Raw genomic sequence first — 27,192 nt, 5'->3', positions numbered from 1 at the left:
TGTTCATTGCTGGCACCATCATACATTTGGATTCCAAGAGAGAACAGCATCTCTTGTTGGCCAGTTTTGCCTCAAGTTCCCAAATCAAAATAAAATACCTTCTGATGGACTAAATGCTCAACCTCTCTCCAGGCTAGATGCCAGTCTTGGGGGAAGAAAGAACTTTTTAATCCAAGGGCCACAGCTTTGCTGGGGGACTTGTCCTTCTTAAAGGTGAGTGACAGAAGTCACAGGAGGCCAAACCTGATCACTTGCCCAGACTGGCTTTTCTTCATGAGCTGTCTTCCCTTCATTTCATGCCATTCACAAGGCAGCTTCCCCATTCACCATGATTTTAACATTTCTCAGGAGACTAGAACCCTTCCTTAACACTTGGATCCACCGAGGGATCTGGGGAGAACTTGGCCCTGGAATATGCAGCAGCATTGTAGTATCACCCTGCTATATGCAGAGTCAAGAGAAGGCAGCACAGAGCTGGGGAAGAGAAAAGAAACTGCCTGTGGGGTAGAGGACAAGGGGAGAAGGATCACTCCTGATGCAGGAATTCTGCTGTTCATTCAGGGAGCCAGAGGAGCAGGACACAAATTGCACTGAGATAAGCAACCGGGCATTTATCTGGGAAACAAGGCAAAGGACAAAGCAGAAAGGCCACATCCACTCACCGGGGCTGGTTATCGTCAGGAGATCAAGCTGCCGCTGTTGCTGCAAAGGAAAACACGTTGTGAGAGAACTGATTTAAGCCAGAGTCAAACTTGTTGCTTAGGGCTCAGGGTGGACATGCAAAGGGGATGTCTAGGGCATGCTGTGGAGAAGGTGATAGTCTCATGGTTCCACAGAGAGGCTTTGCACCCTAGAGACAAGGAGGGATGGATGGCCTTTCTGATCAGAGCTGTCAAATTCATCTTATACTAAGGGAAAATGATGTCCTGAGAGGAATGTGGCTTACCTATAGCCACAAAGAAAGTCCCTTTCCAGACTCCCAACCAAGGCTCATCCCTCTGGACCGGGCAGCCTTAGATTTCTCCCTGCTCACACTGGACACCGGCTATACTGGTTAAGTGTCTGATATCCTGGTAACCCTCTTTGCCTTGTCCTTAGTCGCTGTCAACATCATTTCTAACCATGATACTCCCGAGGGCTGGTTTATTTAACTCTGCTCAACAATGCTATGACAGTTTCCATTACTGATGATGAAACCATTCCTTCTCTAACTGAATCGTTATCTCTTTGTGCCATGCAACGTTCATAGAAAATATCTGTCAGGTACACCAGGCACTGGATGAAGCCGCTCATGTTTGGAGGCAACTGGCTCTGACCCTAAGGGCTGAAGTGATCAACATCTCAGTAGGCTTCCCCCACCCCCATCACACCACACCTAGGGGGAAGCTCAGTTCTGAACTGGATATCATGGGAAACTGAGGGTGGAGAAGAAGGCATTGGAGGCTGAGGATGGGGCAGAGGTAAGTAACTCTCTTAAATACTTGTTTTTTAAAATTAATTTATTTAAATTGGAGGCTGGTTACTTTACAATATTGTAGTGGTTTTTGCCATACATTGACATGGATCAGCCATAGGTATACGTGTGTCCCCCATCCTGAACCCTCCTCCCACCTCCCTCCTCACCCCATCCCTCAGGGTGATCCCAGTGCACCGGCCCTGAGCGCCCTGTCTCAAGCATCGAACCTGGACTGGTGATCTGTTTCACATGTGGTAATATACATGTTTCAATGCTGTTCTCTCAAATCATCCCACCCTCACCTTCTCCCACAGAGTCCAAATGTCTGTTCTTTACATCTGTGTCTCTTTTGCTGTCTTGCATATAGGGTCATTGTTACCATCTTGCTAAATTCCATATATATGCATTAATATACTGTATTGGTGTTTTCCTTTCTGACTTACTTCACTCTGTATAATAGGCTCCAGTTTCATCCACGTCATTAAAACTGATTCAAGGCATTCTTTTTAATAACTGAGTAATATTCCATTGTGTATATGTACCACAGCTTTCTTATCCATTCGTCTGCTGATGGGCATCTAGGTTGCTTCCATGTCCTGGCTATTATAAACAGTGCTGGGATGAACATTGGGATGCACGTGTCTCTTTCAGTTCTGGTTTCCTTGGTGTGTATGCCCAGGAGTGGGATTTCTGGGTAGTATGGCCATTCTAGTTCCAGGTTTTTAAGGACTCTCCATACTGTAAGACTTAAGTCAGGATTCCTTAAGCCTCTGTCAACCCCTGACTCTTTCTTACACTCGATTTTCCATTAATAGCAGTTTTCATTAATATGTATTTTTTTCTCTTAAAAAGGGGTCTTAACAAACTTCACTTTGAGAACCGTTGCTTCGGGATACACATTGAAGGAGCTTCTGATTATCTGGTATTTCATTCAGTGGGTCCCTTGGCATATTTCACCACATCTGGATTTCCCTCTTTATCTTGCCTCTCCCCTAGAATGGCTCCCTGAAATTCAGCTTCAGCAGAAAGGAGAAAGCAGCAACATTTTTTGAGTACCAAATATATGCCTGGCAAAGGACCAGGCACAAGACCAGGCACTTTGATGTGTCATTTCTTCTCACACTCTTGGCAAACCTGCACAGCTCGTACTGTACAACAGAGGGCTGTGGGATTCAGATAGGAGAAATTATCTGCCTGAGACCACATCTTTGTTAAGTGAGAGAGCCAGAAGTCAATCAGTTCTAATCCTGACTTGATGATTCAAAATAAGATAATGCACATGGTAAATCACTCAGCATGATGCCTGCCAATTAATAGATGCTTAATAAAAAGAGCTATTTTTGTATTGAGGTTTTGTTATTACTATAGACCATGTGATCCTTGGTTTATAAAAGCTGCCTCGTTCCTTTTCATAGAATTATGATACTAGAGCTCAAAGGTCATCTAGTCTGACCTGCCCCTAGGATGGGAATTTCGTCTGCAATATCCCCACCAGTTGTACAAACAGCTTCTGTTTTATCCCCCTTTCCTGACAGGGAACTCATTTCTTAACAATTAAATTAAAAAAATTTTTTCTTTTGGCCACAGCACATGAAATCTTAGCTCTCCCTGACCAGGGATTGAAACTGTGACCCCAAATTGCCCGATTTTGAGCACGGTTAAAAGCTGTTTCCTTATGAAATCATTGTTGCTTTGGCCTGTGACAAGTTTGGAGATCTGAAGATCCGTCATCTTCTCCCCTGGTTAAATATTCCCAGTTCTTTCATCCTTGCCTTATAAGACCTGGTCTGAATTCTCCTGGCCCTTGTGGTCCCCTGCTCTTCCATTTACATTTCATCTGTCCTGGTCAGAACCTCTTTAAGGTCTCTCTACCCCTTGCTTTAATGATTTCTCAGGGCCCTAAAAGCAGATCTGTATCATTTCAGAGTCTTCTCAATCACACATCCCTGTTTTCCTGCCAGCTCATAACTCATTCCAGTTGACATTTTCAGGCAAACAATGCAACTCCAAGATGTCACTGACCTACATTGTGAGCACATATCCTCATGCTGAAATGAAACACACACCCACACGAGAGCTGGAAGGAATGCTGGAGCCAGACTGCCTTCTTTCCCAAACACGGAACCAGGCTAGTAGTACAATCGGCTCAAGCTGCCTTTGCCAAGGCCAGCCTGTAGGCTTGGCCCTTCCCTCATACATGAGGAAAGAATACAATGTGTTCTTCCATTTTTCCATAAGCTTGGTCTTGTGACAATCACCATCAGTGAAAGAGATCTAGTTATATGAAAAGTGTCTATTTCTTAAGAGTCATCTCTAAATGGTGATTCAGTATCCAGGGTCCAGCAGAGAAAAAGGGAAGAAAATCTGAGAGGAACACAAATAGACCTGGCCTTGTGTCCTAACTCCTCTCTGTGGTTTTGGATAACTTACTGTGTGTCTCCAGTCTTGAACTTCACACCTTTAAAACGAATGAGTGGGACTTAAATACTGGCAGTGACTCTGAGTAAAATGCAAACAGGCGCTGGGTCTGTGGGCTCCCTCTTCTGGTATAGAGAGTTCTCTGAGAATTCCTGTAGCCAGGACCCTCGGGGCTCAAATGATAGTTAGGATTTAAGAGAACAGATTTTAAGCTGCCTTCACACACTGCCATTTTCAGGGCTTGAGGGAAATCTTAAGGGCCTGGAACATCCATTATTCAGTCTCTGGCACACAGTAGCCCTCAGTGAGAATGGCTAAACTCTGCTGAACCATTCCTGGAATCCACATTATCTTTTCAAATCCCCATGCCTTTGCTCATCCTAGTCTCTCTAAACTAATCTCTTGAGATCTTCATGGAGCTCTCTCCTTATGTCTCAAGACCACCCTGAGGTCTTCTTTGGACGTCAACTCCCAACCGAACCCCTTCCTTTCCTTTACTCAGAACAGAAGATTTCACACTGTATTCATTCAACGCGTCTTGTAAAACCTTCCTTTTGTATCATGCCCTGTCTTAATTATTGGCTTCCTTCTCTGTTTCTCTCATGAGGTCCTTGCTTGAAGACAAGATTATGTCATTTCATCTGTATATTTCCAGTGCCCAGCACAAAGGCTAAAAGGAATGCTTGATGTCATCTAGTTCAAATGATTCAACTATTCCATTATCCCCTCCTGCAGCACCGCTGAGAGATTTGTCAGCACGGAAAGTAAGCACACCCTTTCCTCTAAAGGACTGTCCCTCTGTCAAGGCTTTGGGGTTCCCTACCTTTAGATTTTTCTCCCACCATCTATGCAGCAATATTATTATCTATCCACCTCCCTGGAAACCGTCCTTCTTTTACTCCCATGCACAGGGTCACCGTTTCTCCTAGATCCCTACAGCATCTACTGCCTGTGCCCCTCCTGTGGTGATGAATTGAATCTGACCTGGTGATGAGCCCCTTTAACCTACAGTTCACAGACATATGCGTGCACCCCCTAGTGGCCCAAGAAGATAAGTGTAGACTACTGTTTTAACTGGTAGCTCTTAAAACAAGACTGCAAAGTCTACGTGTCCTATATGCAGACAAAAACTAAAGTATATGTTCAAGAATCACTGTGCAACAATTTTAACCTAAGATACTAAAATACCCAAATAATTTCCTCAAAGTCTGTCAAAAATGAAAGGAATACAATGGAAGAGGAAATTTTCATCCCCAAAGTGTGCCTAGTATTTAGGTTCACCAAAGGAAACTGGCATTTATTAAAATAGGCAACTGACTTGTGGAATTTGACCAATAATATAAATTAATTATATAAGAGGGGAGCATGATGGAATAAAGAATGTCCAAATTATTTTAATTAGTTACCAACTGAAGACACAAGGACCTTTTACATGGAGATGATACATTACCTACCTGCCTGGATGGTAGAAAATGCAATATTAGTTGGAGAAAAATAGCTAGATAGACAACAGGGCTTGCTGGCTGAGGGCTGTGCAGCTGAACCACTGGCTGACCATAAGCTACCATCTCAGGAAGGCAGGCCCTTCATATGCTAGTGGTGCCCTGTGTATGTACGTGTGTGTGGAGGAGTAGGGGGGCGTTCGCCTCAGATAAAGGAATTCTACACCTACACCGAGGGCAATGTGTCCAGGTATGTCTGGATGGTATTCCATGGACTCCTGGAGGAGTGTGGTATGCCAGGGTTGGATCAGTTAGGAGGTGCTGTGCGGACTCCTGACTATGACCCTGCATCCAGCCTTTCTTGGTAAGAGTGGTGCCTCACAAACATTCAGAAGAAACCCACTTCTGTGTTCAACCAGTGTGTGGCGGATGACACCAGTCATGACTCCAAAGAGACCATGGGAGCTGAAGGTCCCAAAGTCTACAAGAACGAGCTCTGAATTTGGTGGAACCAATGATGGCAGGGACATCCACAGTGGCTGCTAAAGGAGCTGTCTGCCAGCATGTGTGCCCCAGGAATTATCCATATTCCCCAACTGATCCAGTGGAAGCTGTTTTGCCAATACAGTGTCCCTTCATCTCTGGTTACAGTTGACAGCTCCCAGGGTACAAAGTACTGAAAGATGGGTCAACTGGAGACCTCAGCCAAACACTGCGCATCTTCTGTGGATTCAATTATTCTCAATAAAAACTATTGTTGTCCTACATTGAAGAATCTATCTTTAAAATGTTTGCAATAATAAAAATAACACATGCTTATTTTGGTCATTTTCCAAATTTCCAGAAAATTCAGAAAGTAAAAATGAATGAAATCTCATCACTGAAAGAGAAGCACCATTATCATTTTGGTGTATTTTTTGTAATCTTCCTTGCTTGTGTCTATTTAACAAGGTCATATTTATATATAACAAATGAAGCATGTTTTAATCTTGTGCAGCCTTATTTTTTGTCCCAGGCTGAGTCTCTATTTTGAATTATAAGAATGTAAGTCACATATTGTTGTTCAGTCACTCAGTCATGTCCAACTCTTTGAGACCCCATGGACTGCAGCACGACAGGCTTCCCTGTCCATCACTAACTCCTGGAGCTTGCTCAAACTCATGCCTATTGAGTCAGTGATGCATCCAACCATCTCATCCTCTGTCATACCCTTCTCCTTCTGCCCTCAATCTTTCCCAGCATCAGGGTCTTTTCCAATGAGTAGGCTCTTTGCATCAAGTGGCCAAAGTACTAGAGCTTCAATTTAAGCATCAGTCCTTCCAGTGAATATTCAGGGTTGATTTCCTTACAATTGACTCACATATATTTATTGCTATAAATAATTTTAGCTCTTACTACTGTGATTTTTTTCTAGCCCTTTTTTTTTTTTCAGGGAAGGTGGTATTAGTAAGACATTAGTGGAAAACTACTTGGTTATTCTGTCACAGGAGGCAGCAGGCAATAACCAACCTGAAAGATACTCTTCTTCATAGCTGAAGCCCCTCTCATTGCAGTTACACAAAGGATTTTGTAGAAAGAGCTTCAAACTCAAAATCAGACTGACAGACGTTATGAATCCTGATTCTATCATCTTTAAGCTGTGCTATCTAGGCATGTTTACTTAAGCTAGCTGTCAATTAGGTATCCCATTCATAAAAAGAGTATAGACCAACCTCCAGGAGTTTAACAGGAAAGAAGCTGAGAGAAAGAGGAAGACTCATTCAGGGTGGGGGCAGGTTAGGGACTTGGAGGTGCCATCAGGTAGAGTGGGAAGCACAAAGCTTGGAAGCTAGGATTTCTGAGGGCTGCTCCAGCTGTGTCCGACCTCAGGCCAAGACTTTGGGCTTCTCACCATCTGGTACCTTAGCCTTTTACAGCAGCCTCTTAACTGGTCTCCCTGACTGAGTTTTGCACATTGCTGCTGCAGCTGGTGTGAACTTTCTGGAATCACACCTTAAAATTCACCAGCACTACTACAGAATAAAGTTTAACCGTTAGTCGCTGTTGGAGGGCATCTATGGCCCAGCTCCTGCCTTCTGTCTCCCATTCCATCAGACTCTGAGCTCTGACCATGAGAAGCCACTCCCAGTTCCCCAAATTTGCTATGCTCTCACCTCTGGGCCTTTGTTCTCTCTTTTCAGAACAACAGTCTTGTACCCAACCTGCTTTGCCTGGCTAGTCCCTGCTGGTTCAGCTCTCCACTCACGCTCCACCTCTTCTGTAAAGGCTTTATTGACCTTCCAAGGCTGGGCTGGATCTTGTCCTTAGCCTCCTGACCTTCCCCATGAAAGCACCATCACAGTGCCTCTCCTGGCCTGCTTACTTCTCCATCTTCTCCCCTGTGTGATCTCCCTGAGGGCAGGGCTGTGCCATCACTAGGGCACTCCTCTCAGGGACTAGTCCAGTGCCTGACGGATATGTGATATTCACTAAATATCTGCTGGTTACCAGTTACCAAGATGCTGACTAGAGAGAAGGTCCTATTGAACTGACTGTCAGAAAAAGTCTTTAGCTTTATCCTCTTCCCTCCCAAAAGATATGCACACATTGGCCCCATAATTTTCCTCAAAACCCTATTTCTGCCATGGGGACCTAGGGATTAAACCACAGAGTATCTGGCCTTCTTCAGCTTGATGGGTAATTATGAGGCTACGTTTAAAAATGGACTTTTCATTTTGGTCACGAACTGCATTGCAATTACTTCTCAGAATGAGAAGGGGACATGGTGTTCCAGGAGCTCAGGGGCTGGCTTCATGTGTGAGGTTCTGCTTGGTGGAAGAGAATAGGCACTGATTACGTGTTCTGTTTTGCTTTTTGCATTTCGTGCAGGATAGCTATTTGGGGGAAAAGTCAATCTGTCATGGCATAGGCTGGAGATAATTTAAATAAGAGCACCAGTAATCTCTGTGCATTTTCCTGTCACTCCAGAAGCCAGCCAATGTAGGGAGGACCTGGGAATCCACACTCTCCAGAAAGGGGAGGTCGCAGGAGCATAGGCATGCATTTGGTTTCATGGCTCAGAATCCTCTTTTCCCTGTAATCCCCTTCCTGTCCCGTTCTCCCCTTCACCCAGCCAGAGTCATTTTCTAGGGCTCTCAGGCCCCCTCCCTGCCTTACCCTAAGCAGAGCCTGCTCCGTAGAAAGCATTTTCACCTAGTGCTTACCTCTCCCTAAACTCACCACTTCTGACCTCTCCTATTCCAGTCTAGCCTGCACACTGGCTGCGGGACTCATCACTCTAGAGTTAAATTCGATCCTTTCTTAGAATAATTTAACAATACTGGTTGCATTCCTCACAAATACTAGATTTCTTAGCTTAGCATTCAAGGACAGATGACAAATCTCCACAAGCTCTAGGTGTCATGTGAAAAAGCAGTTTTTATATTTTAACATATTTGGAGAACAAACAAAAAGTTACCTATTATTTTCAGAACCAAACCTCAGACAACGAAGGTAGGCCTAATCACATGGGTCAGTCTCACATGTAGAAGATGTGGCAGGAGGAAGATGTGGGGAGAGCCAGTCACCTCTCTGAGGAAAAGGAGCAGGGATTCTGAAAGTCTGAAAAGCACTGTCTAAAGCACGGAGCTCAGGCCCACATCCCACTGAAGTGGGACGCTGGCCGTCTATTTGCCTGACCCTTCTGTATGCCACCATCTCACCTGTCCCTGACCCTGCCTTCTGCCCTCAACATGGTTCCCTTTTACTTCTCCTCATGCTGAACAAGTGATGTGTGGCACAGCTTCCCTGACAGTACTGGGACTTCACTCTTTGACTCTTCATTTGTTCATTCATTAATTTAATAAATAGCCATGAAGCATCTACTCTATACCAGGCATACTGCTGAGGAGAGGACAAGAAAGACACACCCCTGTCTTCAAAGAGACAGCTAACAGTGAAGTGGAGAAGACAGACATATATAGCTAATAGTGAGGTGGAGAAGACAGACATATTAAGCAAACAATCATATAATATGAATTAATGTCAGTTATGGTAAGTGCTTCAAAGAAAAACATGTGGAAAGGTACATGACCAGGGTTCAAAGTATTTCTCAAACCCCACCCAACCCAATGGCTGATGGCTGGATACCTCTCGTAAGCATCCCCCAACCCCACTACCTTCTATTGGAACCTGAGCAATGGCTGAGTCTCCACTGCCCTTTTGTGCACCTACTCCCATCAGGATAATAAAAAATGCATTAGCCTTTTACTCAGGGAGAGAGTGAACATCACTCAAGGCTGAAATAGAATCTCATGACTAGGGGTTAAATTCAGTGGGAAGCTGAGTGGGGCAGCAGACAAAAGCTAGGGTTGCACAAGTGGGACTGCTTCAATATATTTCACTGAGTAGTTTCTGCTTCTGTAGCTTCCTGTTATTGGAAAAGCCAGGCACGCAAGTGGCTTTCATCCCCAGGGCAGCTTAAAGGAGCATTTGAGTTCAGCCTCTGGCAGCCTGCACAAAAGCAGGGCAAGTGGAACTGGAGAAGAGCATATGAAAGTGCAGAGGCATCCTGGGAGCAGGATTAGGGTCTGCAGAGCCCGTAGCAAGTGCATCTGCCGAGCGTTTACTCTGCGCCGACCCTTCCCACCCTCTGAGGCCAGCACTGCCCTGTTGCCCGTTTACATAAATGAAGACGCTGAAGGTCAAGAGGTTACATTACTTGCTCAAGGTCACAGCTGCTACTGGAGAAACCTAGATTCGAACCCATACTGTTGGTCTCTGAAGACTACGCCCAGGTAGCTGTGAGAGCACTGGGGCATGAGAAATGCTTTTGGTGATCCCCAAGTCTCTGGACAGAGGAGCAGTAGGAGCCTCGGCGGCAACACTCTACAACCAGATGGCCTCTGCACACAGGAGGGTGGGTAGAGCTTCGACTTGAGCATGATGTTCTGTATTTTACCTTCAGTGTTCACGATTTGAAATTCTATATTTACCTGTATTTATATTTGATCAATGTCATTCCCATTATATGCTGAACTCTATGACAGAAAGGACAGAGTTGAGCTTTCCTGGCAGAGTGGACTCTGTCTAAATATGTGTTAAAAATCATATGTGGAAGGCTAGACCAGGTTTTTGAAGAGGGCTAGATAAACAGCTGAAACCCTTATTCCTGCTGTAGAGAAATGATACATATCCCATTCTAAAACCCCAGCGTGTCAGATGGGGGCTTGTGCCAGAAGACTCCACCCTCCCCACCTCTAGAGGAAAGACCGATGCATCAGGAAACAGTGAGAGGAAGGCTGTTCCAGTCGTGAGTCAGAAGATTTCAGGCCAAGACAGACTGTGTCTTCCCTACCCTTTGCTCCAGTAACATGAGGCCATGTGGGAACCTGTAAGAACAGACATGGCACCTAAAATGATGGTGCAGCTCGAGGCTGGAGAGGATGTCTACATGACTGACAGACACCCACCCAGGGCACCTATGGGCCATAGCATCTAAGCATTGCTTTAACTGTGTCTCTTGTTACAGTTAGGGTTAGGCAGGAGACAGAGGAGACACAGGTTCAATTGATCCCCTGGGTTGGGAAGATCTCCTGGAGTAGGATCTTGGTAACCTACTCCAGTATTCTTGCCTGGAAAATCCCAAGGACAGAGTAGCCTGGCAGGCTGTAGTCCATGGGGTCACAAAGAGTTGGACATGACTGAACACGTACACCCATGCAAACTATAGTTAGCTATTTACATATTGGTCTCATTTTTCATTTCACCTCTACCTCCCCCACCTCCATCTCCTCCCTCCTGCTTTCTCCTCCAAGGTTAGAGTTGAGTATTTTCTACGCTGCATGTTCTCTCTGTACCTGATTAGGACTTGAGGAAGTTTGTTACAGATGTGATGTTTTGGCTTATTATCAAAGTTACATATCTGATAAGTTCTCTTTCTATATGTTTTAAGTCACAATTTTTCTTTCGTAAAAATCAAACTTTAGAGTTGAAAAGATAAGCCTTTTAGGCCTTCAGTTGATCCTTCAGATTATTCTTTATCTTGAAGGTCACCATGATCCCACGCGAGTGAGGCTACCCCACAACACAGCCTCCTGGAATGTCGTAGCAAGGGGTTTCGGCGATCACTTGGCACAACTACCTTATTTCAAAGAAAATTAAACTGAGCCCATAGAGGGGGACGCAGCTGCTCAGAGTCACCTGCCACATATTTCTGCACTATTTGCTTGTGTGCTTCCTTCAACAGAGTGGGAAAAAGGGATGTCTGTATCCCATTCATGCCTAAGAGAGCATCGATGCTCAGAGGGGAAGAAAGAAACTGTTAAGGAAAATAAGAGAGTGAGGGGAGGGTATGGAGGCAGGGGGGAATTTGGTTAAGAACTTGTTTTGAGTTCTAATGTCATTATGTCTATTTGATTCAACTAGTTTTAACTGAGACATTATCAGGAGGACTTCCTTGAAGAGGTGGTAATTGAAATGGCCCTTAAAGATTAGAAAAAAGTAAGTTACTTCTCACTGAGAAAGTGAGGCCAGTTTTAAAAAAGAATAGCATAGGAATCTGAGTTGGCCAAAGGCTCTGTTACCCTCTGTCCCTAGGAACTAATGAGTCTCTTTACATTTGACATCCAGGTTTTAAGACTACTAGCACATCTCTTTGAAATGCTATATTCTGTTTGTTCCTTTACATATTTGGTTATTGAATATATAACACTGATCCCCCAAAATGGAAGATGCTTACAAGAAGAGAATCAAACAAAATTAAAACACATACAAAAAAGACATGGAGGAATAGAAAAATAAGGAGAAATTAGATGATGCTAGGTGCAAGGTCATCAGACTGATTATATTCTCTGCAGCCAAACATGGAGAAGCTATACACAATCAGTAAAAATAAGACGGGAGCTGACTGTGGCTCAGATCATGAACTCCTTATTGCCAAATTCAGACTTAAATTGAAGAAAGTAGGGAAAACCACTAGACCATCCAGGTATGACCTAAATCAAATCCCTTACAATTATACAGTGGAAGTGACAAATATATTCAAGAGATTAGATCTGATAGACAGAGTGCCTGAAGAAATATGGATGAAGGTTCATGACACTGATCAAGACCATTGCCAAGAAAAAGAAATGCAAAAAGGCAAAATGGTTGTCTGAGAAGGCCTTACAAATTGCTGAGGAAAGAAGAGAAGCTAAAGGCAAAGGAGAAAAGGAAAGATATACCCAATTGAATGCAGAGTTCCAAAGAATTGCAAGGAGAGATAAGAAAGCCTTTCTCAGTGATCAATACAAGGAAATAGAGGAAAATAATAGAATGGGAAAGACTAGAGATCTCTTCAAAAAAATTAGAGATACCAAGGGAATATTTCATGCAAAGATGTGCTAAATAAAGGAAAGAAATGGTATGAACCTAACAGAAGCAGAAGATATTAAGAAGCGGTGGCAAGAATACACAGAAGAACTGTACAAAAAAGATCTTCATGACCCAGATAACCACATGGTGTGATCACTCATCTAGAGCCAGATATTCTGGAATGCCAAGTCAAGGGGGCCTTAGGAAGCATCACAACGAACAAAGCTAGTAGAGGAAATGGAATTCCAGTTGAGCTATTTAAAATCCTAAAGGATGATACTGTGAAAGTGCTGCACTCAATATGCCAGCAAATTTGGAAAATTCAGCAGTGGCCACAGGACTGGAAATGGTCAGTACTCATTCCAATCCCAAAGAAAGGCAATGCCAAAGAATGCTCAAACTACCACACAATTGCAGTCATCTCATACACTAGCAAAGTAATGCTCAAAATTCTCCAAGCCAGGCTTCAACAGTCATGAACCATGAACTTCCAGATGCTCAAGCTGGATTTAGAAAAGGCAGAGGAACAAGAGATCAAATTGTCAACATCCATTGGATCATCGAAAAAGCAAGAGAGTTCCAGAAAAACATCTACTTCCGCTTTATTGACTATGGTAAAGTTACTGACTGTGTGGATCACAACAAACTGTGGAAAATTCTTCAAGAGATGGGAATACCAGATCACCTTACCTGCCTCCTGAGAAATCTGTATGCAGGTCAAGAAGCAAAAGTTAGAACTGGACATGGAACAATAGACTGGTTCTAAAGCGGGAAAGGAGTACATCAAGGCTGTATATTGTCACCCTGCTTATTTAGCTTATATGCAGGGTATATCATGAGAGATGCCAGGCTGGATGAAGCACAAGCTGGAATCAAGAGTGCCGGGAGAAATATCAATAACCTCAGATATGCAGATGACACCACCCTTATGGCAGAAAGGGAAGAACTAAAGAGCCTCATGATGAAAGTGAAAAAGGAGAGTGAAAAAGTTGGCTTAAAGTTCAACATTCAGAAAACTAAGATCATGGCATCTGGTCCCATTACTTCATGGAAAATTGATGGGAAACAACGGAAACAGTGAGCGACTTTATTTTTTGGGGCTCCAAAATCACAGCAGTTGGTGACTGCAGCCATGGTGAAATTAAAAGACGCTTGTTCCTTGGAAGAAAAGCTATGATCAACCTAGACAGCATATTAAAAAGCAGAGACATTACTTTGCCAACAAAGGTCCATCTAATCAAAGTTATAGTTTTTTCAGTAGTCATGTATGAATGTGAGAGTTGGACTATAAAGAAAGCTCAGCGCTGAAAAATTGATGCTTTTGAACTATGGTGTTAGAGAAGACTCTTGAGAGTCCCTTGGACTGGAAGATCAAACCAGTCAATTCTAAAGGAAATCAGTCCCGAATATTTCATTGGAAGGACAATGCTGAAGCTGAAACTCCTATACTTTGGCCACCAGATGTGAAAAACTGACTCAGTGGAAAAGACCCTAATACTGGGACAGATTGAAGGCAGGAGGAGAAGGGGACCACAGAGGATGAGACGGTTGGATGGCATCACCGCCCAACAGACATGAGTTTGAGCAATCTCTGAGAGTTGGTGACGGACAGGGAAGCCTGGCGCACTGCAGTCCATGGGGTTGCAAAGAGTCGGACATGACTGAGCGATTGAACTGAACTGAGGTATAAGGTCACAACTCAGAATTCACATCCTAAGATACTCTGCTCACTGGCCCAAGGTGGGATACAAATTTGACTTTCAGCTTTTCAGCCACCTAGGCAGAGTGGAAAACTCAGTTACAAAATGCCCAGTGTATATACTAAGGATAAAACCAAAACCCCAAATAAAACAACCGAATGACAGCATCTCCACTGTTCCTGACTTGAGGTCTGAGGAGATCTCTTCTGAGGGTCCTTAGAAAGGGGACCTTGAGGTGCAGTGGGTGATAGGAATTAGCCAGGTCCTGCAGTGACATATCAGCGGAGCTGCATTTGGAACCAGCAGAACTGACTCCCATGATGCTGTTGAATAAGCCCTATGGAGCACAGATGCAGGTGAAATGTGGCAGTCATGAGAGCCCTGGAACCAGAATAAGAAGCCCCACGTCTACACCATGGATAACAGCAATGGAGAGACACGAGCACAAATCCTAACCTGTACACTCCTGACTCTGCAGCCCTTATATGAGTTTTTTAATCCCCTCATTTCCACATTTCTAATGTGGGGGTAAGAAAAGTTATAAAACCAGACTATAATTTCACTGAGAATTTTTATAACAAACATTGCTGTATTATGGAATATAATATAAAATACTCATGTCTTTCTTGAAGAGAAATGATTCTATAAAACATTAACATTTCAGATTTTTTGAGGATTAAGGTCACTCTTCCCTACTTAGATGAAAGAGCTCGGAGGTTCTGACTTCACAAAAGATCTTATTCCATTCAACTAAGTGTTCAATAGAGTTTCTGTTGTTGTTGTTGTTGTTCCCATTCTTCAGATTCAGCAAGTGTGCAAAGTTGTTCATATGTGCCTGCACAGAACCATGGTTAGAACTGAGTGACACAATCAACCAGAAACACATGTTTCGGCCCAGTTTTGCCAATTTCTTGCTGCATGAGCTAATGATTTTAATAATTTATCTCCTTTGAATGTGTCTCTATCACATACTAGCTAAGTGACCCTGGGTAAGTTGGTTAAATACTTTCAAATGGGTTTAGCAACCCATCTACTAGTAAAGCAGCTAACTTAGACATTTGTCACATAATCTCTGGGTAAATGGCACTTAGCCTGGTAAGAGTTTTATTTTTAATTCCAAGACTGCTTGGAAAGCCTTTCCTCCCCTCTGTCTCTATATACGACTTCTCTATTACATCATCACCTTCTGGAAGTGTTTTGCTCTCCCAGGCTGGGTTAGGTGCCTCCTTCAGGCCTCTCAGCACCTTGTGCTACCCTTGGGTTAACCCACAGACGCTATCCCTGTGGGTTGCAATCATCTGTGAGTCATCCCGCTGTGAGAGCTCTTGTGGGCAAGGACGCTGTGTGACTCAGTTCGGTACCTCCAGCTCCTACCACTGTACTTGGAACAGAGCAGCTCTTCAGTCATGTTTGCTGAATTGCATGAAACTGGAGTTCCTGTGAAAAATATCATGACATTCAGGATAAAACTCTGGCACTGAAAGTGAGGCAACATTAATCAGTGTTTCTGCCCAGCCAGAGTAATGCCTCTGCAGGATGTCAGAGTTATATATACTGCAGGAAGTAAAAGTGCCAGGCCATAACAGTCTATTTTCTGCATTTGACTGGCTCTAGTGGAAGCTCCATTCCACACTGATTGACCACGACTTTCCATAAGAAATTGCCAGCTTGATTGTGGGGAAAGAATCCAGATCTAATTGTTCTTTGTAAGCCTGGGACAGAAGGTATTATTGCTTGAAAAATGGAACTGTCTAAATTAATTTTCCTGAAACAAACATCTTTGCCAAATAAAAGCAATGCATAATAACAAACCATAATTAAAAGCAAAATGATACCTTTTGTTACTTGGGGAAAGCAAATGTGTTCACCAGAAAAAAAAAGACCAAAATATGATTTTCTTGGAACTCCAGGGACACATCTTAAAGTCTGATGAGAGGGATGTGTGTGTGTGTGTGTGTGTGTGTGTATGTTCAGGAGTAGAAGGGGGTGGGAGAGGTATCTCTGTTTAATTTTTTGTTTTTCTTTTCTTTTCCTTTCCTTTCGCTTTTGAAAAATAAGCATCATTCGTGATTGATTTCTCAATAATGCAGTCAGAATATTCTCATTGCACTTGTAGTAGATAGGAACTGGAAAAGTGAGGGGAGTTAACATTTACAGAACTACCCTATTTTCCCTTGCCCAATTTTCCTAACCTATTTTTAAATTTATTCTAACTTTATATCTATATATATGTGTATATGCTTGTGTATGCATATATATTTTTAAACTGATCTTTTCTAGAAAATAGTTAATTAAGATGTAAAAACTCTAATTTTACATTTACTACATAATAGATGCTTTATTTATGTTTACCCACTTCATCCTCATGACACTATCATAATGCAGGTATTTAACCCCCATTTTAGAGATGAGGAAATTGATACTCAAAGAGGTTAAATAAATGCCTGAAGTCACAAAGCCATTAAATGATGGCACTAAGATTTAAATCACACTTCTGACTATGAAACCCGTGTTATTAAAAGCACTGTATCCATAATATACAGTATCATTAAATAATAATATTAATAATATAAAAAGATAAAAATATATACAAAAACTTGAGATCTCAATAGCCACTTTTATTTTTTCTGTGCTATTTGCTAGTTCTTGTCTAAGTATCTATACTTATAATGTGTGGATAATAATTATACATGAAAAGCAAAGATGTAACCATGGCATAAATACAATTTTTCTACTTTCAATATTCTGTTATTTTTAGGTTATATCATAAGAAGTTTTCAAATAGTATTACATAGTCATTATAAATGTTATTTTAATGACTTCATAATGTTCCACTTAGTGAAAGTGAATGGTTTACTTAAATATAGAACATTTAGGTTGTTATTATTTTGTTATTATAAATGACATTACAATAAACCCCTTCCTGCATACAATTTTTTCCTTCATTTGGATTAGATTATCTCTCTGGGATGAATACCCAAGAGTGGAATTACTGGGTCAGAAAACATGTACCTTTTTATTACTCTTGATACATACTGCCAAATTGCTTTCCAGTAGGGTCATTCCAATTTACATTCCCACGAGAAGTTTATATTTTACTGTACCCTTGCCAGCATGGGGGATTACAACTTTTAAAATACTTTTTGTTAATGTAATGGTTATCATATGGTGTAAATGTTGTCTTTCTTTTATTAAGATGATTTCGAAGGCTTGAATTCTTTTTCATTATCTTGTTCATTCATTGTGTTTCTTAATAGTGAGAGATGACTTTTCATGTTATATGTCTGGCATTAAGGTTTTAGTTCTATTTGCATTTTAAACTCTCAGGGGAGAACCACCTCTCTTGTTCTTGGTTCACCATCTTTGGAGGCACTGGAAACACTCACTCAGGGACCTGATTTGGCATCAAATGAAATGCTTTCCCTAAATAACAAGGCTGTTTTTAAACTTTTCAGTCAAAGACAGATTCCACTAAAACTTGGAAATGCACATCCAGACAGGGTTAGGACAGGTTCACGAGGATTTAGGGATGCTCCGAGCTCCCCTCCTCCTTTAATCCCCTTCTAAGGATGGATCACGTCACTTCTCACTGAGCCTGAGGAGGTCTGCTGGAGATCGAGAGCACTGAATGGGCCAAAGTATAAGGGGTGGTATTTTCTGCAGGACTGCCCTAGAGGTATCCTCTTTGCCCTCAGAGAAAGCCAGGCAGGATCTCCTGTGAACCCTGAGGAAAGGGAGCCACATCAGCTGGCCTCATTTGGCCAAATGGAGTTCACTCAGAATACAGGTTGAAGTTCCACACTGAGGTTTACCAAGTTTCAAGTATTTTGAGTGTGTGTGTGTGTGTGTGTGTGTGTGTGTGTGTGTGTGTGTGATTTTTTTGTGTGTGTATCTGTGCTTTTATTGGGGGGGGGGGTGTTTTCTGTGTACATGTTTCCTTTCAAGAATTTGAGGGAAAGATTTGTTTTAGGTTAGGATCTAGGCAATTATAACCATCTACTCCCTATCTAAAGCTGCCTTAAGCTGCCCCTGTCACAGCTTCCAGAAGACAGCAGACACTCAGCCAGAAACAGATGCAGATTGTTTAGGATGAAATTTATACGAGGCTCTGTGTTAAGCCTTGGGCAACATGGGAAGTGGGGACAGAGAAGAACTTACCTGGGACAGACATTTTGTTTATATTGACTCGCTTAAGTCCCACAACATTATGAGGTATATTTCATAATTCTATTTTCTAGATAAAGAAACTGAGGATCAGAAAGGTGACTTATCCATGATCACAAAGTTAGGAGTTGGTCTCCCTGCTTCTAGTGTCACTTCCCCTCAACCTATGCTCTACCCTGCAAGAGTGAAATTTCAAAAATGCAAATGTGCTACTCTTTAAAATTCTCCATTGATAGAACAATAATGTCTAAAGTACCTAACCCTCTCACTCTGCTCTGCCAGCATCTGTAGCCTCCAATCTTGCTGCCATTCTGCTCCTAGTCCAGGCTCCATGTGATCACCTTTAGTCCCCAGCACACCATGCTTTCCTCTTGCCTCCATGTTTTTTCCTTTTTCCTTTTTTCACTGAGGTATAATTGACATATAACATATTAATTTTAGGTGTACAACAATGATTAGATATTTGTATGTGCTGGGAAATGATTGCCACAATAAGTTCTAATTACCATCTGTCACCATACAAAGTTGTATTTTTTTCCCGTGATGGGGACTTTTAAGGTTTACTCTCTTAGCAACTTTCAAACATGCAGTACAAAATTATTGATTCTAGTCACCATCCCCATGGCTTACTTATTTTAAAATCAGAAACTTCTTGACTCCCTTCACCCATTTTACTCCCCCAGCCCTTGTCCTCTCTGACAAGCATCAATCTGTTGTCTCTATGAAAGTTCTGTATTGATGACCCCTGAAAGTATAGTCCTCATGCTTTTTTATACACTGTTCCCTTTGCCTACCACATCCTTCCTGGCACAATTTTTCCTTGGTGAGCTACTTTTCACTCCTTTTTCAAATCTCAGTTTAAAGGTTATCTCCATCATTAAGCCTTATCTGACCCCCCGGATTGGCTTAAGATGCCATTCTTTTGTGCTGTCATAGCGCTTTGGCTACCATCCTACACTTGTCCACTTATGTTCTCATTCAACTGCGAGCTCCTTAAGGTAAAAATTGTTTCACTCACTATTGCAGCCCCAGCTGCAATAATCATAGTGCATGGCACAGAGTAAATGCCAGATGTAGACTGAATGTGTGTCTCCCCAAAATTCACAGATTGAAAACCAATGTGATGGTATTTGGAGGCAGAAGCTTTGGGAGGTGACTGGGTGTTGAGGGCACAGCCCTCATTTTGGCATTAATATCCTGACAATAGAGACCTGACTAAGTACACAAAAGAGACCCCAGAGAGACCTCTTGCCACTTTCTCCATGTGAGGTTACAAGAAGAAGGTTATGAAACAGGACGCAGTCTCTCACCAGACACTGAATATGCTGGTGCTTTGATCTGGGACTGCTGGCCTCCAGAACCATGAGAAATACATTTCTGTTGTGTAAAAGCCCGTGTCTATGACATTTTTGTTATAGTGGCTCAAACAGACTAAGACAATGCTCAATAAATACACTTGAATGAATTAAGAAATGAACAGAATCAGAAACTGCAGAGATGGCAAACAGATCATGATTCAAGAGGTCAGGGCTTTTTCAACTATTATTTTTTGTAGTTACTTTAAGTTGTTGAATGCTCTTGCCCACCATACATGGAATGACTGGTGGAATAAACAATAAGAAGGTGTGATCACCAATAAACGAAGCGCAAGGCATTCTTTGTAGTTGCCCAAGCCTTTATTTTCCCAGCTGTAGCCCCCTAGAGGGCCCCCTGCTCCAGGCCACCTACTTTAGCACATTCTGTGGCTACCAAGTGTGGGCTTTGCAGTCATACCCACATGTGACTTCTGGCTCATATTGAAAAGAATCTGCCTGCAATGCAGGAGACCCAAGTTCGATCCCTGGGTTGGAAAGATCCCCTGGAGAAGGGAATGGCTACCCATGCCAGTATTCTAATCTGGAGAATTCCATGGACAGAGGAGACTGGCAGGCTACAGTCCATGGGTTCACAAAGAATTGGACATGACAGAGTGATCAACACTCTGTCCATCACTGAGCTCTTCAGAGGCTTCAGTGGCCTCAAGAATGAAATTCCTGCTGCCACCACTGAGCAAATTCCTATCATGTGTCAGGTACTATACTTTGCACTCTTTTTCTCTTAGCTCAAATCACTAATTCTTGTTAACAAACCTGGAACATAGGCATCACCTTTCTTATACAGATGAGGAAATGGTAGCCCAAAGAGTTTCAGTTACTTTTTCTAGGCAGCATAGCTAAGCAGTTCCAGCCCAGGGATTCAAACTCAAGTCTTACAATTCTAGAAGTTCATTCTGTTTTTATAATGTCCCACCCCTCTGCTCCTAATAGTCTTCTAGCTACGAGCACATGGTAGGTGAATAAGAAAATATAATGAATTATTTGCATTCTTTTTATGAAGCACTGAAGTTTCTCTGAGTCAAATCTTTTCTTTCCTGAGCCAGCTCCTATGTGTGGGCAGATGGCAGATGGTGACAACTGTCCACTGCTTGTCTGAATATCGCATTTGTATCCTATTCAAAAACACATTTAAAAGATGTGTCTGTGCAGATAGATGGAGCAGAGAATAGAGGACATGCTTTCTTCATCTGACTATTATGTCCCTAAATGTGTCAATATTTTCTCTTTGCAAGTAGAGCACTACATTGGATTCCCTCTTGTCTCTGCTTCAATGATTTTGTAATTAGGAGTCGAGCAAGAATTCAGCAGCTGGCCTCTTATGAAGAAAGGACACTGGCTCCATTACTTACATCAGTTGAAAGAAAAAAAAAGCTCCTTGTGTTGAGATGGTTCTATCAGTGATTTTTAAATCAGGTGTGTGTGTGTGTTGTGTGTGTGTGTTAGTGTATACATAGAGAGAGTAAAAGTAAGTGCAAAAAGGAGAACTTGTGAGAGAGAGAGAGAGAAAAATATATATATATATATATATATATATATATATATATATATAGAGAGAGAGAGAGAGAGAGAGAGAGAGAGAGAGAGAAAGAGAGAAACCCAGAAAAACAACAGGAAAAAGGAAAGTGAGAATAAAGATCCAGCTCTCTGAAACTCACCTGAGTGAGAGCTAGAAGGCTCTTAGAGTTCATCTATTTCAAGGTTAGCAAGCTGTAGCCTACTCGCCAAAGCTAGCTTGCAGCCTGTTTCTGCATAGTCCACAGCTAAATGTTGTTTATGTATTTTCAAATTATTGAAAACATATAAAGAGAAAAATAATATTTTGTGATGTTACAATTATATGAAATTCAAATTTCAATGTCCATAAATAAAGTCTTATTGGAACACAGCTGCACACATTCTTTTACATACTGTCTATGATCCTTTTATGCTACAAAGGTGGGGCTGAGTTGTGACAGAGATTGGTTGGCCTGCAAAGCCTAAAACTACCCTTAAAGAAAAGATGTCCCTATTTCCAAACTGCAGACCCAACAGCCACCTTGAAGGTAGAGGTTATATGCACTCAAATCTGCAGCCCTGGTGCCCAGCACAGGGCCAAGCACCAGGATTGGTTACACACCTTGTTGAGCCCAGTGCAAAATAACAGTGCAGAGCCCCTTATTCAAAAAGCAGAATTAGACTTCCCTGGTGGTACAGTGGATAAGAATCCACTTGCCAACGCAGGGGACAAGGGTTCGATCCCTGGTCTGGGAAGATTCTACATGCTTTGGAGCAACTAAGCCCATGCGCTACAGCTACTGAGCCTGCACTCCAGAGCCCAGGAGACACAACTACTGAAGCCTGTGTGCCTAGAGTCTGCTTTTCTTGACAAGAGAAGCCACTGTAATGATAAACATGTACACCACAGTGAAGAGTAGCCCCTACTTGCTGCAACTAGAGAAAGCCTGCGGAAAGTAACAAAGACCCAGTGAAGCCATAAATAAAACTAATTAATTAAACACACACACAAATATGTGCGTATATACATATATAAGTACACACACACACACACACACACACACACACACATGTGCTGTGCTGTGCTTATTCTCTCAGTCATGTCCAACTCTTTGTGACCCCATTACCTGTAACCTGTCAGGCTCCTCTGTCCATGGGGATGTTCCAGACAAGAATACTGGAGTGGGTTGCCATGCCCTTCTCCAGGGAATCCCCAACTCAGGAATCGAACCAGGGTCTCCTGCATTGCAGGTGGACTCTCTACCACCTGAGCTACCAGGGAAGCCCATATATATGCATATATATATATATACACACACACACATATATATATATGAAGAAGGATGAAAATAAAATAAAAAGCCTTTTCCTGCTTCTAGTATTTCTCTCCCTACCTGTCATGGTATTTTTTAACTTGCTTTTTAATGCTATGCTCTCTCAGGCATGGGGGTAGTTAGTGGGGTGAGTGCAAACCATCATGGGTGTTCTGGGGCTCCACCATGAGACTGGGTGCTCAAGTTTGCTTGGCCCACTGGCTGCTGGGAATGCCTTCTCCTACTCTACCTCCTCCCCACCACTGCCAACTGAGACATTCTCATTCCCATGGGCCAGCTGCTCCAATCCACTCCAGATGTCAGTCCCCAAGAGTACTGCAATTCTCACACTGGGACTGGCATGGCAGCTGGTCAGGAGATGGGGTGGAAACCCAGCCTGTTCCAGTACTTTATCCTGCTGAATTGTCTACTGAAGATACCCTGGAACTGCTATCCTGGGAAAGGGGAAGCTGGGTGGGGTCCAGATATCCAGCATCTGAGGAAGAAGATGGCCAAGAACCCAGTCTGAAGAGGTATGGGGGTGTGGGAGGCCAGACTGTGCATGAACCTAGGCTCCAAGCCTCTGGTATATGGCTTTGTTATCTCCATCAGATTATGATTATAAAACACAATTTCAAAGATAAAATTACTAAGAGTTTTAAGATAAAAACCACCGAGTTTGAAATCCCAAGTGCAGGAATCTGAGTGTGGGGCCCTGGGCCACAGGAAGCAAGTGGAGCCCATACCAGGGACTGGAGGACTGCTGCCTCACAGATATTCTTGAATGAGGCAGTGTGCCATGGCGGAAAAGTGGCTGGATTCCAAGCTCTACCACTTCCTAACTCAGAACCATTGTTTCTTCACTGTCAAATGTGTCCCTCTTGAAGGGTTCCAGTGTGCTATGAGGGAATGACAATGCTCTAAAGCTTGTTAGCTTCACACTTCTCTAAAGCATCTTCAGGCAGCTCAGTCAACCACAGGTTCTCACTGGAACCACCATATTAACTTTCACGCTCATTCCCTAGTTCTAGAATATTTGGAGAAGTTTGAAGACGGTGAGGGATTTTAGCCTATGCACCATCAACTCCCATCAAAGTCAGTAGAAAAAATATAACATGACAGAAAAGTGTCGTGGGTGACAGAGATGAGAACAGTAAGTCTAAATGAGCATCTGGGTAGTTTCCTGAGGAGAAGGCCTTAAGACTGCTTTTCTGTAGGGTGAGTGGAATTTTTCTCGGTGGAGAAGAGGGAAACAGAGCTGAGGGGTCCAGGCAGAGGCTTCGGCGTGAACAAAGACTCAGAGATGAGAAAGCACCCCAGGAGTAGTGAGTGTTCTGATATGACTAGGAAACTCTAGTTCTAGAGAGTAGAGAAAAAAGACAGGTGTGTGGAGATGGTCCTGAAAGGCTTGAGGGCATATTATAGTCTCTCCTTTGTCCTATGTAGGAGTTTGCATTTCATTCTTGAGGACACGGAGCCACTGAAGAGTTCGGTGATAGAGAGACAAGTTGCTAATGTGTGTCCTGGCCATGAACCAACCTGTTTATACAGAACAGAATGGCTTATTTCTGCCTTTCCCTGCTGGGGAGGTGAGCATGGGACAGGGAGAGCAAGCCAATGTCTGTAGAGAGTGTACCATGGACTGAATCTATGTCAGGAGCTTTATATCTATATTATAACTACCACCTTTAACAGGTGAAGACTGAGACTGGAAGGAGTCAGGGGTCTTTCTGACAGTCCCATGGAGAGCAAGGAGGCAGAGTCAGTATCCTACCCTGGGTCAGTCTAACACCTGGTTCAAGCCCTTGGTGATAACCCTGACTCTGCTTTTCAAGAATTCTAAGCAAGCAGCCAAAACCCACCCATTTCTCATGGGACAAGTCACAGCCCTGGCCTAAAAGGTTCCAGGCAGAAGTAACCATTCTTCTCATTTTGCCCTAACTGGCCCTGACTACTTTTGCTTAAATTCCTGGTATCTGAGACTGTGGATGCCTCCAGGGCCTATCTCATCTCTGTGTTTCCAGCACCTAGCGTGGAGCTGGGTGGAGTAGGTGATTAGTCCCAGTTCACAGAATGAGTGAGCAAATTAAAGATCACACTAGTTTATTAATGAAAACCTGCCTAATTCAACTTGGAGTCCATGACCCTCCTAACTGGAAGCCAAAGCCAAAAGTTACCCTTGCAGTTTTCAAAAGGAGGCATGCTGAGGCTGAGGGCTATGCAGATGACACAGGATTCCGGCAACAGAACCAAATTTACAGCAAATAGTGCCCATAAACAGCACGAGCTACTCAGGCTAATTTATGTTCACACAGGGCCATCCCAGCCCCCAAAGCCCAGAGCTCTTTACAATTCCAAAATGATTAAAAGCATCACACAAACCCATATTTTCCATTTTTATTAAAAGCACTAAAGCGGGCAGTGCTTTCTGCATGTCAATGGGGAGCCCCTTCCCAACCCAGGGAGAGATGTCTCTCCTCAGAGGCCTAAGTCAGGACCCTCCACAACCCGCTTGGGCATCCTTCTGCCCTCATCCCCACTGGCCTTCTGTCCATCCGAGAGGCTACCCAGCTTCCCTGACACCGCGGTGTGCCCCACTCAAGGCCACCTTTGCTTAGACTCTTTGCAGTCAGAAGGACATCCTGCTTAAAATCTTCACAGTCTTTCACTGTCTCAGCTCCTTAGTCTGACAAATAGGGCCCTTCACAGTTCAGTTCAGTTGCTCAGTCGTGTCCGACTCTTTGCGATCCCACGAACTGCAGCATGCCAGGCCTCCCTGTCCATCACCAACTCCTGGAGTTTACCAAAACTCATGTCCATTGAGTTGGTGATGCCATCCAACCATCTCATCCTCTGTTGTCCCCTTCTCCTCCTGCCCTCAATCTTTCCCAGCATCAGGGTCTTTTCAAATGAGTAAGCTCTTCACATCAGGTGGTCAGAGTAGTGGAGTTTTAGCTTCAACATCAGCCATTACAATGAACACCCAGGACTGATGTCTTTTAGGATGGACTGGTTGGATCTCCTTGCAGTCCAAGGGACTCTCAAGAGTCTTCTCCAACAACACAGTTCAAAAGCATCAATTCTTCAGCACTCAGCTTTCTTTAGAATCCAACGCTCATTTCCATACATGACTACTGGAAAAACCATAGCCTTGACTAGACGGACCTTTGTTGGCAAAGTAATGTCTCTGCTTTTTAATACGCTGGCTAGGTTGGTCATAACTTTCCTTCCAAGGAGTAAGCATCTTTTAATTTCATGTTTGCAATCACCATCTGCAGTGATTTTGGAGCCCCCCAAAAATAAAGTAAGCCACTGTTTTCACTATTTCTCCATCTATTTGCCATGAAATGATGGGACCAGATGCCATGATTTTAGTTTTCTGAATGTTTAGCTTTAAGCCAACTTTTTCACCTTCCTCTTTCACTTTCATCAAGAGGCTCTTTTGTTCTTCTTCATTTTCGGCCATAAGGGTGGTGTTATCTGCATATCTGAGGTTATTGATATTTCTCCTGGCAATCTTGATTCCAGCTTGTGTTTCTTCCAGCCTAGAGTTTCTCATGATGTACTCTGCATATAAATTAAACAAGCAGGGTGACAATATACAGCCTTGATGTACTCCTTTTCCTATTTGGAACCAGTCTGTTGTTCCATGTCCAGGTTTAACTGTTGCTTCTTGACCTGCACACAGGGTTCTCAAGAGGCAGGTCAGGTGCTCTGGTATTCCCTTCTCTTTCAGAATTTTCCACAGTTTATAGTGATCTACACAGTCAAAGGCTTTGGAATAGTCAATAGAGCAGAAATAGATGGTTTTCTGGAACTCTCTTGATTTTTCAATGCTCCAACAGATTTTGGCGATTTGATCTCTGGTTTCTCTGCCTTTTCTAAAACCAGCTTGAACATCTGGAAGCTCACGGTTCATGTATTGCTGAAGCCTGGCTTGGAGAATTTTGAGCAAAGGCTGTTCACAGAATGGTGCAAACCCACCTGTCTAATCACAAGTCCAGTTTTCAAACATGGTCTCCAAATACTGAGAATTTTCTTTGTCTTTCACTCTTAGAAGCCTTTGCTCATGCTATTCCCTGGGTCTAGGATGACTTTCCTTCCTTTCCCCATTTATTCTTATCATGCTACATCTAACTCAGTTTCCATTTTTCCTCTGAATCATTTCTAGACTTTCTCATGCCAAGATAATTATTTTCTTTTCCACATTTAACTCCATGCACATGCACCATCCTGGAAAGTTTATGTCTATGCATCTGTCTCTCCCAGGTGACCTTCAAGCACAGAGACTGGTACAGAGTAAGTGCTTGGTGAGTATTCAAGTGAATGAAACAATGAACTTTAACTACCAACAATGTGTCCCAACAGAGACAACACTAATGTGGTACAGGAACTAACTCATCTAAGCTAATGACCTTGCTTATGATTTTACCAAGAAACTGACATGAAGGACATAAGAGCCCAATATCACATCTACCCAGGTACTTACAGATACAC

The 27,192-nt window shown here is 42.9% G+C and overlaps 1 protein-coding gene across 4 annotated transcripts in view; it reads right to left on the bottom strand.

Moving 5' to 3' along the window:
- Positions 1 to 27,192, bottom strand: part of AGBL4 (AGBL carboxypeptidase 4) — a 1,425,416-nt gene that overhangs the window by 351,511 nt on the left and 1,046,713 nt on the right. For all 4 annotated transcript variants that reach the window (XM_070468194.1, XM_070468193.1, XM_070468191.1 and 1 more), the window contains one exon: positions 663 to 702. In XM_070468194.1, coding sequence (XP_070324295.1) covers positions 663 to 702 — 40 coding nt within the window. The remainder of the gene's footprint in view (positions 1 to 662; positions 703 to 27,192) is intronic.

The sequence above is a fragment of the Odocoileus virginianus genome, chromosome 5 (genome assembly GCF_023699985.2).
Source record: "Odocoileus virginianus isolate 20LAN1187 ecotype Illinois chromosome 5, Ovbor_1.2, whole genome shotgun sequence".
Lineage (NCBI taxonomy): Eukaryota > Metazoa > Chordata > Mammalia > Artiodactyla > Cervidae > Odocoileus > Odocoileus virginianus.
This window is presented reverse-complemented; position numbering and strand designations above follow the sequence as displayed.